We start from the raw sequence: 16,721 nt of genomic DNA on the forward strand, positions 1-16,721 counted from the left end.
GAAGTACCTCCACATTGAGGAAAATAGGATACAGAGAGTTAAATACTGGTATCAGGATCTGTGTAGGCAAACAGAGTGGCCATTATATCTACTTCAATAAGTGCTTACAACAGGGTTGGACACTAGCCTCTTTTATTGAGAAAGAAATGTTAACTAAGTTTTTACAGCTATTCTTTTGTTTGTGAAAAAATGCTTTATAAGCCTTAACTTTTGAAAAAGGAACGGTTTTATTCTTATTAGACTGACAACAGTAGTTTGTACATTTTGAGTTTAAATTTTGGCCCTTTATTTCCTGCTTACAACTTGCAGAAGATGTTTTCTTTTACTTTAAGTCTTAATCAAAATACTAAAGCTTCCAGAGTTATTAGAACCACTAGATCTGTGGTTCCCAGTATGCTTCCACATGGGAGTCTATCAAAAATCTTAAAAAGAAAGTATATATTGCCCTGGCTGCTGTGGCTCAGTGGATTGAGCACCAGCCTGTGAAACAAAGGGTCACCGGTTTGATTCCCAGTCAGGGCACATACCTGGGTTGCAGGCCAGGTTTCTAGTGGGGGTTGTAGGAGAGGCAACCACACATTGTTTCTCTCCTTCTCTTTCTCCCTCCCTTCCCCTCTGTCTAAAAAATAAATAAATAAAATCCTAAAAAGAAAAGGAAAGTATATACTTACCTACAAAGTGAGAACTCTTCATAGTCTAAAATGAGTTGGTTTTCTTTTGTCTAGAAGTGTGTCAGTTCCAAGTAGTATCTTACTGATTTGAAGCACATAATTAAGTGAACATGAGAAGATTACATTTTTATTAGGTAAATGAGGTTATTTGGTAGGCACAATATTTCCAGGTGTGAGACCCATGGGTCCTTATTTTTGAAAGACATTTTTAGTGACTAAAAGTATGTGGTCAGGAAGAACTTATTTCCTAGACCCATGGATTTAAATAGTTGACAGTTTCAGGAGTAATACTTTACCATGCCTTTAGTGGCAGATTGTATTTTCTAAAGATGCCTGTATCTTTAGAACAATACCTCCCATTTCACACATTCTTTCAGGGTGCCCTTGACATTCTTACGCTGAGGTGACGCTTATGTTCCCTTTCCTTGAATTTGAATGGTCTTTGGAATCATTTGTAACCAGTAGAATGAGGCAGAAACTGTACTGTGTGACTTTCAAAGTGGGGTCAGAAAAGAAAAGACTTACATAGCTCACTAGAGTACTGGTCTTGAAACTCTTAGCAGCTTTAAGCAGTCTAGTTTGAGATCATCATTCTCTAGGGAAACCCAGAAACAACCTCATGTGGATCTAGGATCAGGAGCTAGAAACTTCAGCTAGAACTGCTTAGTCAAATCCTTCCTAAATTCTAATTTACAGATATTTTGAGAGAGAATAATGTGATTATTGTTGTTTTAAGACACTGAATTTTAGAGTGATTTTTGGTACATAGCAATAGATAATCAGAACCTCCCCCACCCCCCCTTCCCCCCCGAATCTGTAACTATTGAGATTTGACAGTACACCCCAATGGTCTGTTCTGGGATCTGAACATTAACCTTATTTTGATCTTCTACCTTTATATATCAGCCTTTTCTACCATTTTTTCTTGCATTCAATTGGAAAAGCCATTCCATCTTAGGTATTTAGTAAGAGGGCCTTTTGGTAACTGAAACTGTGTCATGTATATTGGAAAGTGTGATATATTTACTGTGGCATGAGAGCATATGCATCATATTTAGAACACCTTTTGCTCAGTGCCTTACTTTTAGTTACTGTGCTATTTGGCCCTCTATTAGTTCCTTAGGGCTGCTGTAGCAAAGCACCACAAAATGGGTAGCTAAAAACAACAGAAAAACATTGTTTCACAGTTCTGGAGGCTAGAAGTAAAAAACCCATGCTCCTGCTGAAACCTGTTAGGGAATCCTTCCTTATTTCTTCCTACCTTTTTTTGTAGGCAAATTTGGCATTCCTTGGCCTCTATCTGTGCCACTCCAATATCTACCTCCAATGTGTGCTTTTGTGTGACATGGAGTTCTCCTCTTTTATCTCTGTGCCTTCATGTGGCCCTCTTATAAGGACACCTACTCTAGTGTGACATCATTTACCTTAACTAATTACATCTTCGAAAATCTCACATTCTGAGGTGTAGGGGGTTAGAATTTCAATATATCTTTTTTTTTTAAATTTATTTATTTATCTTTAGAGGGGAAGGGAAGGAGAAAGGGAGAGAAACATCAGTGTATGGTTGCCTTTTGTATGGCAACCCAATGTATGGCATCCCCTGCTGGGAACTGGCCTGCAGGGAACCGGCCTGCAACCCAGGCATGTGCCCTGACTGGGAATCGAACCGCGATTGTCTGGTTCACAGGTCAATATATTTTTTAAGGGGGACAACAGTTCAACCCATAATAGGCCTCAAGAGAAGTGGGTATAATTATGTTTTTACTATTTATACATTTTTACTCCAGATTAGATGCAAATGAGGTTTTAATCAGTGCCCATGATGCACTGTGCTCTTCATGTTGTCCCCCTTCCCTCCAGCACACACACAATACACATAAAAATTTGATAGTAGTTTTAAAGTATTAAGGCTCATTGACCCCTTTGAGAATTGGATAAAAGCGGTAGATTCTTTCCCTAGAATAAGGGTGAGCTGCAAGCCTGGGTGGGGACACATGTACATACAGATTATAAATATATACATACAAACTCTCAATAATATTTTGGATGAAGTTTTTGAGATTTTCTTGGAGGCACACCCCACCTGTTCATGAACTTCTGGATTAGACAGTTATTACTTGCCATGGGTTTGAGATACCTAATCCCCATTTCCCTTGCAGTAGAAAAACATACAAAAGAGGGGGGAGAAAGGAGGAAGGAGAGATATATATATGAGGTCTGTCTGGAAAAGTTCCAGCCATTGTTAATATAGTGAGAACAGTTTATTCGACATCGATATAACCTGGCAACCAAGGAGAGTGGATTGGAATGCACATGCATGCACAATGATGACTTCACTGTACTAGTCAGTGGGGTTGGTAGATGCTATTGAATGATGCATGTATACTGTGTGCCTATCACATTCAAAATGACAGGAGAGCAATGAGTCTGCATCAAATTTTGTGTTAAGCTTGAACATTCCCCTGCGAAAACTATCCAGGTGATTCAGAAGGCCATAGCTATAGGCAACTAATCAGGTGATAGGCAGCTTCATCAGGACAGCATGCTCACTCCCGCATCATGTCTTGTGCAGAGTTTTTTATGCCAAACATCAAATGACCCAGGTGACTCAGCCCCCCAGATTTGGCACCCTGAAACTTCTGGCTTCTCCCAAAACTAAAATCACCTTTGAAAGGGATGAGATTGAGGAAAATATGAAGGGGCAGGTGATGGCAATTGGGAGAACTGTGTGAGGTGCCTACTTTGAAGGGGACTGAGGCATCATTGTCCTAAGTTCAGTGTTTCTTGTATCTTGTATCTTCTTCCATAAATATCTCTATTTTTCATATTACATAGCTGGATACCTTCTGGACAGACCTTGTACATAGAATTCCTTCATGGTTGCTATAATTCAATGCAGTTTTCTTGGTGATTTTTATATTTATGTGATATTTACTCTGTTCCCACCCCATCCCTCATATATAATCTTTGTAAATATAAACTTGTAATTTACAAAATTGTAAATAACATACTTTTCAGTAGAGAAGAATAATGTAGACCTGTATGCAGTATATAAACAGACCTTTATAAATTGACCTCTTTAAATTCTGTTATGTTTTGATTGTTGTTTCAAGACTTTTTTTTGAACATGGTAGTGGTTTAGGGTTTCTGAGTCTGTAAGAGGATTATATTCTCTGCTCTTCTTCATTTATATCCTTTTCTCCGAAACATTTTCCAGGTCTTACTCCTGAGCATCTTAATGTGCTTTTCTTTGAAAACAGATTTTACATACCTTGAAAAGGCTATAGGTCATGTCTTCATTTTGTATGTAGTCTGTGGCATATCTATATTTCTGAAGCCTGGAAATCATTTGCTGGCTTGTTTTTGAAGCTATTTATTTAAGTAAATATTTATTGTCCATTTTATAATGGTATGTGCAGTTAACTCTAGTAATACTGAAATCATAGGCAATGAAATTTTAGACCATACTGGTTTCCCATTGATGCTTTTCTCATTTGTAGTTCATTTTCAGAATGTAGAATATTGGGAATCATTATTTAGACAAGGGAAGCAAGTTATGTGCTATAAGTTATCTTCCTATTAGGAATAAAGTTTTATTGAAACATAACTGTTCCCATTCAATTACTATCTATGGCTGATTTTGTGCCTCAAATGGCAGAACAGAGTATGGCCCACAAAGTTGAAAGTGTTTACTACCTGACCCTTCACAGAAATTTTTTGCCAAATTTTGGTTTAGAAGATGTTGGAATTCTTCCTTTTAAGGATATTCAGAGTTTTAAACAAAAGATAATGGAGACTGGCTAATTGAGGGGAACATTTGTCCTTTTAAATATTCTTTTAGTACCTTCTGATTTTTGTATTTTACAAATATAGTGATTTTAAAAAATGTATAAAACATGCATGTAGTACATAATTTAAAAATGTACAAAAGGATATATAATGAATGAAGAGTACCTGCCCCTCATTTTTGTTCCTTCATTATTCATTTCTCCCTTCTAGAGGAAACCACATTACCAATTTTTTGGCTTTTTTTTTTTTTGCCAGAAATAATCAATGTATTATAAGCATACTTATTTTTCTTACTATCTTTTTTATTCCTTTTCTATAAAAGGTGGTATTATCAGACTATTACAGGTTGCTTTTAAAAATTTATCATGAATGTGTCCTGCCTGGTGTGGCTCATTGGATTGAGTGTTGGCCTATGAACCAGTGGGTCTCCAGTTCGATTCCCAGTCAGGGCACATGCCTGGGTTGCAGGCCAGGTCTCCAGTAGGGGGAGCATGAGAGGCAACCACACGTTGATATTTCTTTCCTTCTCTTCCTTCCTTCCCTTCTCTCTAAACATAAAACAATTAAATCTTTAAAAAATTTTATTCTGAATGTTGTTCCATAACAGTATATATTAAACCACTTCATTTTTTTTTTTAGATGCAGAGTTTGTTTGTCCAGTCTCCTGTTGGTGGACATTTAGGCTTTCTGTGTTTTGCTATCAGTGTGACAATGAACACATCATTTTGCACATGTGAAAGATTAGCTTCAAGATAAATTTTTAGAAATAGAATCGCATGGTCAAATGTAATGGGCATTTAAAATTTGGTAGATGTTGCCAGCCCCTCTCCACCCAATCCCCATAGATGTTGTACTGATTTATAGCCCCACCAACAATATGAATCTTTATTCCCTTGTATATCTATCAATTGTTTTCTAGTCTTTGTCTCATTAAGTGAAAAAAGGAATCTTGGCAATTTAATTTGCATTTTTCTGTGTGAGGTTGATCATCTTTACTAGTGATTAAGAGCCATTTGTAATTTTTCTGTTTAATTTCCATTTATATCTTTTGCTTGTAATTAATTGTTGATCTTTAAAAAATGAGATTGCAGATGCTATTTATATATTAATAGGCGGTCCTTTCTCTTTTGATATAATGTACTTTGTTTTCTGGTCAATTGGAGTATTTTGGAAAATTGCATTTTATGTTAGGAAGCATTCAAAGGGTTGTTAACCCTTCTTTCAGCTAGTTAGTAGGTATTGCTCATCAGTTCTTTTCTCAAGCACTCAGAAGTTTGGTTTAAGCCTGCTGTTACTAAAATCGTTAATTTTCCCTCCAAATTAAAAAATGAGTATATATCCATGTAAATATAGCAGTATATATCCAGAGACAAAATAGACTAATATCTAGCTATTAGTCTTTGGTAATACCTTTTTCTTTTCTAATCTAAAAATTGTAAGTAAATGATTCTAGATGAAAAAAGGACAAATACATATTTTTAGACTGAAATATTACAAATTAGACTGACTACCTAGGGATCATACTAATAATCACTGTCAAAGATGTAAGGGGAAGAAGAATAAGGAAGTGTAGTTGTGTGCCCATTCTCGTGTGTGTTATTACATTTAGTCCTCAAACGCTGTTAAAGTGTGGGGAGCAGGTGGGTATGCTACTTATATATTACAGATGAGGAAACCACAGAACCAAATAGGTACATAGGCGCAACCCAAGATAGATGTCTGTTGTGAACAATTCTACTATAAGTATTATGTATATATACTTGTTTGAGTACCTGTTTGCAGTTCTTTTGGGGTATGAACCTAGGAGTAGAATTGCATGGTTAAATGATAATTGTGTTGAACTTTTTGAGAAACTACCAAACTCCCACAGCAGCTGAACCATTTTATATTCATTTTCACCAGCAGTGTCCTTGGGTTCCAATTTTTCCACATCCTTATCAATACTTGCTATTTTTCATAATTTCCTGATGTTTTGGACGGTATTATAGGTGGTATAATTGTTTTTTTTTCTTTGTTTTCTGTGTTGCAGGAGTACAGAAATGTTTTTTTCACTATGTAAATCTTGTATCTAGTGACCTCAGATTCACTCGATAATTCTAATAGTTTGTATATTTATCAAGTTTTCTATGTACATCTGAATTTCTGATTTCTAAGTGCTATCTTATTATTTTTTTCTTTTTCATAGTAGTTGTTTATTGTATGCATGCGATATTCTTGGGAATAGCTTGAAGGATATTTATTAGAATTTAAATTCTCTTTAAATTTTTCATTACCTTAGTTTCCTTTGTGGTCAATTCTATCACTTTTCACTTTGGCCCCTCTTATTTGGTAAGTATTTCACAGATATCTAGTGATCTTTGGTTATCTGTTCATGTTTACAAAGGACTAAGATGGTTTGGTTTTGGTAGCTGATTCGACTTCTTCTCAGTGTTTTGAGGTCTGTTTTTCCAAAAGAACTTTTCTCCAAATGGGATTACTGATTGAGAGCTCTGCATGAGTTTAAGGGCCAGTAGCAGCCAGTTAGGCTGGGGACCTAAAACTTATTCTGGGGCTCCAGTGCTGTGAAGACTTTTCTTTTAGTTGTTTTTGTTTCCTTCCTCCTGATCCCCCACTTATGTCTGGAATACCCTCAGGCTCAGCCATACTTCTCTTTTATCTCTTTTATACCTAGCACACCCTCATGCTGAATTTTCTTCTGCCCAGATCTGGATACTGAGACTGGGGAACAAAAGATTATACAGGAAGTAAGACTGTCATGAGTGCATGAGCAGTCCTTTAATTACCTTGATTTCCCTTAATTCACCTTATTTTCCTGGGTTCGGTGTTTTCTATTTAGGAGGTTGGGACAGCTCCTGCCTCCTTATAGTCCTTGCTTATACTTGTTTTGATTGGGTTGTTATTTCTTCTGCTATGGCTTTTTTATTAATTTAGTCTCATCTGTTTCTTTTAGAACTTATTCCCTTGCCTCCCCCCCCCAACTTGATGATGGGCTATTTCTTATTTTTCAATTCTCATAAATTTATTCTTATAATATGAAAAATTTGGACATAAAACACATGTATCTACTCCACAACTTAAATAAAACAAATATAATTGAAGTTCCTTATTCTTTTCTCTGATTGTATTGCACTCCCTTTTATGCGTCTATTGATATTGTGTGTATTTCTAAACAAGAAAGAGCATTGTTTTGAATGTGTTTGAGCTTTGCATAGTGACATACTGCATGAATACTTCTGCATCTTGTTTTTTTCCACTTATCATGGTTCTTCATTCTCTTAGCATACTATCTTTTCTGTTATTGCAGTGGAATTTGGGTAAGGAGGAGAAATCAACCATGTATTTCTAGTATGGCTTTTTAAAAAGGAGATTGAAGCACCTTTTGGATATGTCACTATTAACGTGTAGGAGAAAGGATGTGGTGTTACCTCTTCTTGTTTCAACTGATGATGATAGGTGAATATGACACCTCGCTGTGTCTCACAAGCTAGGCAATTGAGTCTTGCTGCTGACCTCTATTTGGTGTTATAAATCCTTTTGGAGACAGAAAGACACCATTCATTCGTTTTAGGGTTTAACTGAGGTTTAAATGAGGGTTTGAGTTCTTATTGCTGGAAGGGCTTTTTATGCGCCATTTAGTACAAAGTGTACTAGAGAAACCTAGACCCAGAGTAGGTGAGTGACTTGTCTGAGGTGATCCAGGGGGAAAACACGGATTGGAAGCTGTTGTTACAGTTCCTTATTTTCCACTCTATTGCAGCAAACCAAAGGATAAAGTCTCCTTTTTGTTAACACTGAACTTTGATTTTTGCCTGTCCTTTAAAATGTTTATTTGAATTCCAAGAGATTTTTATACATAAGAATGAGTGTAAATCTTTGAATTAATGTTTACGTATTTTGTTTTCCTTAGGATCAGAATGGTTTCAATCCCAGAATACTATGAAGGCAAGAATGTTCTCCTTACTGGAGCTACCGGTTTCCTAGGGAAAGTACTTCTGGAAAAGTTGCTGAGGTCTTGTCCTAAGGTGAATTTAGTGTATGTTTTGGTGAGGCAGAAAGCTGGACAGACATCCCAAGAGCGAGTAGAAGAAGTCATTAGTGGCAAGGTAAGTGGAAAATAATCATTTGAAGGAGAGAAAAAAGTGTGGTGTTTGTGTGCATATATCTTCAGTATCCTGAAAAAATTAATAAAGGTACCCTACAGAATGGCAGTGAACTGGATATGACTTGTAATCAGTAGGAGAAAAAAACTTTTCTTTATGATGGCCAGAATTTTATAACAAGTTCTAAATTGCTTTTATGGTAGATATATACTGTGTTTTTAGAAAATTTGAGGCAAGTTGTTTGTGATTACTAGGTATTTCAAGTAGACTTCAGAAAATAATAATTAAGAGGTAGTTTCTAGTGACCTCCTATGCTGAGACTCCGTGCTTTCATGACACTTAAAAATTTGTTAGCACTGATTGCTCCCTAGAACAGTATTAGAGGGTAGCAGAGTCACCTATTCCCATTTGACAAACAAGAACATGATGACAGAAGGGTCAAATATGATACAAGAATATGTCATATATTTTGAAACTAGAAAATACAGGGGTAGGCAAAAGTAGGTTTACATTAGTGAGTATATGAAAGTTTATTCTTGTATTATTATTTATTAATTATATTATTTTACATACAAATAACTGCAAACCTACCTTTGCTTATCCCTGTATTGCTAAGAAGAAATGGAAATAAGCTGGAGTAAAGTTATTTTATAATCATAAGGTTTTAAATTCTCTCAAAATGAATTAATTTATCTGACACTGATTCATAGTAAGTTTAGTGTAATTAGCTATGTAATTTTGTAGCTACTGGGTAGATATGTGGTGCCTTTTAATATTCAGTGATTTATGTTTAAAAAACAAAAACAGTATTCAGAGACCTCTGAATCAATGAAAGATTACTGAAAAGTGTCAAAAGATTATAATTAATTATAGATTAACACTTCTCTATAGTTAATAAATAAATGTTAGACAAGATTTATTTTTCAGTATGTTTTGATCTTTTAGTAGAAATCTATAAAGTAGTTAATAGAGAATGTTGAATACTTGTGTCGGGAGCTGTGTGCAAAGCACCTCATGTATTTATCACAGTAACTCTAAGGTTGGTCTGATGTTATTCCCATTTATAAGGTCATACATATATTTGGGCCAATGTCTGGACTCTGGCAGATGATAGATCCCATTTTACAAATATGGACAGTGAGTCTTAGAGGTTATAATTTTATTTGAAGTTACGTAGCTTATAGATATTGGAGATAACACAGATGACTTGGTAACAAATCCCTATTACTTTTCTACTTTGTAACATTACTTCTCAAAAAAAAAAAAAGAAAATAAGGGAAACATGATAGAAGGCTTTGTGGTACAATGGGGGAAGTAGTCTTTAGAATTGCATAGCTTACTAGTTGCAAGAGTAGCTGGTACACTGAGTAATATTAGCCTAATTTCCCAAAGCTAATGGTAGTTGATGTCCAAGTTGACAAAATTAGAAGAGGAGATGACAAAGAGCAGAAAAGAGTGTGAAGGTAGGAGAATTAACAGAGGTAACACACAGCAGGAGGCAGAGTCAAGTTATGGGTTAGGGCATTAATGAGAAGTGTATCTCCTAAGAGTGATAAAGTATGATAATGGAAGAACAGTTATGAGAAAAAAGGAAGAAAAAAACCAGACCTATATAGAAGTTTTTGGGTGTTTAAATACAATTTTTAATGATCTTAATATCACAGCATTATAATAAAAATATATAAAAATATAATAAAATATTGTGGTGACTTGGAATGAATTAAAAGACTAAACTGTATTTAGAATGTTTACTGAGGTATTTATTGATTGGGAATGATTTCCATTCAAAAATAACTTTGGTTCACAAAGGTAAACTTCACTTATGTTCAGAGCATCTGTTTTTCTTGTTTATATTTTCCTTTTCTCATAAAGAGGTAATCTTAGACCCACATGGTTTTAACAGTGAAGTATAAAAATAAATTATTTGATACTATTAATATGGAATTAAATAAAAATATTTACCTTTGTCTTTACTCTTTATTAATTCAGTTTGTCCCCTCATGAAAACTTTATAAATAATTCTTCTGGAAAAATGAATTTTCTCTGGATTTTTTTTTAAACCATCTACTCTTTTGAGAGTTACTCAGTGATAGTATAACTCAAATAGCTACTAAAACATTTGTAACATTCTTCCCCATTGTCCCACACTCTCATGCACTTGTGTTCCTTCCTCCCGTCACAAAGATATGTGGAGTCCTGCTATGTACCAGGGGCTGTTCAGGTTACCAGAGCTATAGCAGTGAACAAAATTAAGTTCTAGCATTTGGGGAATTTACATCCTAGTTTGGGAGACAGATTAATGAATAAATAACATGTTGAACAATGATATGTACTCTGCAGAAAAGGAAAGTGGATAAAGGGGATAGAAAGTGATAGAGGTGCTACTTTAGATTTGATGATCAGAAAAGTTCTCTGAGATGACATTTGGGCAGAGACCTGAATGAAGTGAAGAAGAATCCTTGTGGGAATGTGAAGGAAGATTGTTCAAGGTAGAGGAGATGGTAGGGGCAAAGGCTCTGAGATGGGAAATGCTTGATAGGTGGAAAGAGCATCAGGACAAACACTGATTTTTATTTTACTGGGAGTGTATAAAGCATGTCAACTATTAAGTACTAAAGTATTCCCTACCAGCACTCCTCTCCAGGTGCACTTTCTGCCTCCTAAAATACAATAAAATTGCTAGTTTATTATCCTTTTAATTTTTTTGCTTATTTGACTTGAGAAAGAGGGCTTCAGACAAATATTTATACTTACACATGAGAAAAGTGTAGCTGATACTAACTTTAAACTCAAAGAATTATCACTCGAAGTTTCTAGGTACTTATTTTTAAAAGTAAGATGGGAGTTAATATTTCAATGTTTACCAACATAAACAAAATAACTGTGTTTGAATAATTTGCCATCTTAAAATGTGGTAAGTACAAAGTTCATTTTCAGTTTTTTCCCCAAGTGAGAAGATGGACCAATCTCTGTTCCCTATGATTTTAAAATGAAAACTATTTGGTAAAATAGTGTAAGGACATGTTTTAAAAACATGATATAATTTCTAGCTTATTTTCTAGGGACTTCCTTTCTTTCGCCCAGGGACTTTTAATTATACCTTTTAAGAACATTATTTGAATTGGTAAATTGAGGACAGCTTAATGCAGATTGATATCATTACCTTATGGTTACTTTTTTATATTGGCCAAATAGGTTAAAAGATTGTTTATTTATTGAAGGCAGTGTGATTCTCAAACCTTAGGTTTCTGGACCCCTAAAGCACTCTTAAAAATTATTGGGGGCTTCAAAGAGGTTTTGTTTTGTTAAGTTTTGCTTCAAATATCTTATTGATATTTATCCTAATAGAAATTAAAACAAAATTTTAAAGAATATACAAGCACATATTCCATCAGCCATCAGAGTGAGGTTGTCATGACACATGTAGCCTTTGGAAAATTCCTGTCTATACTTGCAAGAGAACAAAAGTGAAAAATGCAAATAATGTCTTAGTGTTAGTGTGAAAATAGTTTTGACCTTATGAACTACCTAAAATAGTCTTGGGGACTCCTAGGATGCTTAGACCACACTTGAGAACTGCCATTAAGAGTGTACAGTGGTGTTTAGACCATTTGGGGACAGCCTGCTGGTACATTTTTATGGATATACTTGATAGGGACAAATGTTCGTATTTTCAGGAGAGAGTTGACTTTTATGGACATCCAAAATTAATTTGAACCTAAACTTGGCAGTAAAGACTTAGAGAATGAAGTTGGGGTTAGAAACAAAACTTACTAGAATGCTTTAAGCTCAGATTTGCTACATGTAAGGAATCTTACTCTTGATGTAACTTGTGAAGCAGCATGATCATGTCTTGGTGGAGATACCTGGTAAGTAAGAAGGGGAATTTAAGGTCATTGGCAATCTGGAAGAATGAAAAGATGAAATAAAAAAGTGTATTCAAGGTGTTAAAAGTACTTTTCTGGTCATTCCTTGGGTTCTTTTTTCTCTGTTTGCCCCTTAAATATTGATATTCTTCAAAGTTTGGTTCTAGGCCTTGATTTCTTCAGAGTAGGTCCAGTTTGGTGATTACTGAGCACTGTTTTATGTCAGATGAGTGGTTGTGTCTTAAATTAGATTTGGAAAAAGCTTTATGTAGTCTGTACCTGTCACTGCTACTTCCACGGCTGCCTGTGTGTGGTTAGTAAAATCTGTATCAGTCTGGCTCTCTCTTCCCTGAACTCCAGACTGACAGAACCAGTTACCTGTACTAGACCTGTCTTCTGGGGTATAATATAGGCACTTTATATTCAACATTCACAAAACAGTTTTTGAAAAACCTTCAAAAACTTGAATCTTCATAACTGTACTTCTTTTACTTCCAGTGTTTTCCACTTAGTGAATTTATTTCCGTAACAAATATCTATGTTTTGCTATTTAGGGCCTGCATGCTAAGCAAATAGATGTTGTCCCAATCCTCATGGAGTTCGCATTCCTTATCCTCCATCTCCAGTCATTGGCCAAGCCTACTGAATTGTTTTTAGTTTCTCAAATATGTCAGTCCTCTCTCACTTCTAAGTGGTTGTACATGGTATTTCCTATGCCAGGAACACTAATTTTTTCTTCTTCATAATCTCAGGTCTTTACCAAGTTGGGTTAGTGCTATCTTCCTAGGCAGTCCCATAGCACAGTAATATTTACCCCTATTTTATTACTTAAAAAATTATATTTGATTATTTACTTATTTAGTTTTACCTTGTAAAGTCTGGATTTTAGAAATCTGAATGAGCTTTTTAAACACTGTCCTGATGTTTGTACTGCTTAAGTCTGTTCTGAGGGATAATATAATCAACAAAGGTGTAGACAGTTCAAATTTATCTCTACAAATTACCAGCTCTGTATCTTGAGCAAGTTACTTAACCTCTCTGATTGCTCAGATTCCTCATCTATGAAATGGGGACAGTAATGTGGGCCTCATAGGGTGTTTTCGATACAGAATGATAAGTTAAGAATGGGAACCTTAGGGGTTGTATAGTTGAAGTTTTAAAACTAATGATACTCTGTGGGGAGAAGGGAGATGATAATGGGTTTTAGAAGGTTCAAAAATGCTGCCCTAAACTGTTTTTTCCCCTTTGATAGCTTTTTGACAGATTGAGAGATGAAAATCCAGATTTTAGGGAGAAAATTGTAGCAATCAACAGTGAACTTACCCAGCCTAAACTGGCTCTTAGTGAAGAAGATAAAGAGATCATCATAGAGTCTACCAATATTATATTCCACTGTGCAGCTACAGTAAGGTTTAATGAAAATTTAAGGTAAGTAAAGATATTTCTCTGATATTTGAACTTCAGCATGGTTAAAAGATTTAATTTGAACTCTATTTTTCAGTCAAGTTGTTTTGATAGTGATTTAAAACTGTCACTTGTAGCTTTCAGTGTCCTACATGGTGAGAAAAGAATTTCCCTTGTTATCAGTTTAAAAATATTGGATAGCTAGTATATATTTATTAGAAATTATCACACGTAATTATGGGACGGGGAAGGCGAGAAATGGGAGTTACAGAGTAGAAGAAAGAAAAGTTCCCCTTGGGTAGGAGTGTTAGTCTTAATAGCTAATAGTGTTAGTTTCTTCTTCCCTCCATTCTTTCAGCACCTTTATTTTTCTACTCCACATATGTCCATCTGAAAATTTTTTAAAATTAGGCTCAGGTTTGTAGAAGATAAAACAACTTGTAAATTTTAAGTCATACCTTGTTTTTGTTTTAAAACTGTCAGCAGTGTTAGGGGCAAGGTAAATCGAACGTAATTTAAAAAATAATTTGAACTTCAAGGTATCTGTTTTAAGAAAAAAACATTCCAAATGCTTACTATTTTGAAAACATTTAACAAATATGCGTTTCAAATAATGGTGTTTAATTCAGAGCATTCTTTTTAATGGTATGTTAAAAAATGCAGTGTTATGTTAATCTAATTGTATGATCTTATGCCAGTTAAATTGGTGCAGACTTCTTTAGGTTTCACAATCACTTGAAGGCCTTTTTCTTTAAATGATTTTTAATTAAATTCTGATTAGTTAAATTGAGATTATCCCCTACATTGTCTTTAATATAGAAGTATAAACCTTAATTGACATTATACAGTGTGATAGTTTAAATGCCAAAGCTTACAATGTGTTTTGCCTATATTCCAGGTGAGGGTACTGCAAAATAGTTCCTTACTTTTCTGTAATAGTGCTTTATAGTTTTTCATGTATTTGGTATTTTCTCATTCATTATTTTATTCCATGCTAATGTTACCAACTGTAATAGTATAGGCAAATCTATATTATGCTTAAGGAAGCTGAGGCAGCATTGTGTAATCGAAAGGTAGTGAGCTTTGGAATCACATACCTTAATTCTGATCTTGATTTTATTATTTAGTAATCTTTGTTATTATTTTTTAGTTCTTTTTATGCAGCTATTATGTATTCATGATTGAAAAGTGACAAAAGAACCTTGTAAGAACTATTGTATAATCACATTTTCATAAAATGTATGTGTGTATATATATGTGTATTTATAGACATGTCTTTCTATATTTGCCAATTATCTTTGGGTAGTGTAATTCCAGGTAGGCTTTTAGGATGAAATAGTCAATCTAACAGGTATTTTTCCCCCCACAGTTCTAGCTTTTATGATTTTTAATTTTTTTCATAATCAAAAGAAAGAGTTCACACAGCCTTTAGAAACTGTTTTCAAGAAAAAAATATATAGCTACCAGATAATTGTGGCATGCATAGTCTTCATTGGAGTAGACAACATTAATTAGTGTGAAACTCATCAAAGTAACCTTTATGAGGAGGACCAAACTACAATACTTTCAAGGTCCCTTCTTTCTTTCTGTTCCCCTGAAGTAAACAAGGCTTACTTATTAATGAGAAGGAAACCTTTTCATGATTATTCTTTTTTCTTTTACTAGAGATACCATAGAGGATGGGGTAGACAAGTAAACAAGAAATTTATTATTTTTGTTTTCTTGTCAAGGCATGTATGTTTGCTGACCAAAGCCTCATCATTGAAATTGTTGTTTGCTAATGAAGCAATTTTAGTGGTGATACTACAGCATTAGATTTGGGCTAGACAGTCTAAAATACTGTCTGTAGATTGGCAGTAATAACTACTTATAAAACAGTTACTCTTTATAACCACTTTTTTAAGTTAAGCCACAAATTAAAAATGGCACACTATAACCATTATTTTGGGAAAAACCAAGATAAATTGCCCACAGATTTTATTTACAAATCTATACGGTCTAATAGAGGAAATAGAATATGTTTAAATAACCATAATATAGAATAGAAAATAAGGAATTACTGAAAAGTAACTTTTTTAGCAAGAGTCTTGGGCATGGTTTAAATTACAGGTGTGTGAGTCCCCTATCCTAAGATTAATTGGTCCCTAGGCATCTGTGTCTATATCTTTGTTAAGTTTTTAAAAATCAGCAATTATTGATGAAGTGTCATCTAGGTAGTATTTTCTGAGATAGGGAAGAGGGGAAGGAGAGATCAGAATGGCCTGGGGAACTTACTGAAAATGAAGTTTCACAGGCTTCACCTCAGACCTTAAAAAGTGTCTGAGGATAAGGTCCAACAATCTGCATTTTTAATAAACTCTCAGGTGAGTGTCATACAAAATGTGAGATCTCAGATTTAAAAGTCTTAGAAGTATTATCAACACAGATTTTGAACAACCCAGCATATCTGTAAAAGACAGATGAGCAAGAAAATTTACTGGCAGCTCAAGTTTTCCTTTCCTTCCTTTTCCTTCTCTCCTTCCTTCCCCCCTCTTTCTTTCTAAAAGTAGTTTCTATGTTAATGATGGACCATAATTACAAAAATGTGTTCATGTACCCCCAACCCCCACCCCAGAGCCACTATTATTGAGTATGTATTTACCAAGTAACCGAACATAATGAAAATATTATTTTCATTTAGTACTAAGTGCTTTCTGGTCTGACATGTCAGGGTCTTAGCCTGAATTTCAGTAGAGTAGAAATTGGATGGTGGTAAAATAGTGAGGTGACTAGCCTGGCAGTGATAGTAAGAGTTACTAATGTTGGCACAAAATGCCTTCAGGTTTGGGCTCTCAGGTACAGATTGGGGTGGGCGGGTGGGAGTGGAGGGTAGAAAGGCTCCGGATGTGTTT

General features: G+C 34.8%; 1 protein-coding gene across 4 annotated transcripts in view; it reads left to right on the forward strand.

Annotated features, from left to right (window-relative positions):
* FAR1 (fatty acyl-CoA reductase 1) overlaps positions 1-16,721 on the forward strand; it is a 57,981-nt gene that overhangs the window by 12,474 nt on the left and 28,786 nt on the right. For all 4 annotated transcript variants that reach the window (XM_037156992.2, XM_037156993.2, XM_037156990.2 and 1 more), the window contains 2 exons: positions 8,368-8,563; positions 13,679-13,854. In XM_037156992.2, the coding sequence (XP_037012887.2) occupies positions 8,375-8,563; positions 13,679-13,854 (365 nt within the window). In that variant the 5' untranslated portion in view covers positions 8,368-8,374. The remainder of the gene's footprint in view (positions 1-8,367; positions 8,564-13,678; positions 13,855-16,721) is intronic.

Source organism: Artibeus jamaicensis, unplaced genomic scaffold (genome assembly GCF_021234435.1).
Source record: "Artibeus jamaicensis isolate MK-2021 breed Jamaican fruit bat unplaced genomic scaffold, CSHL_Jam_final contig_797, whole genome shotgun sequence".
Taxonomy (NCBI): Eukaryota; Metazoa; Chordata; class Mammalia; order Chiroptera; family Phyllostomidae; genus Artibeus; species Artibeus jamaicensis.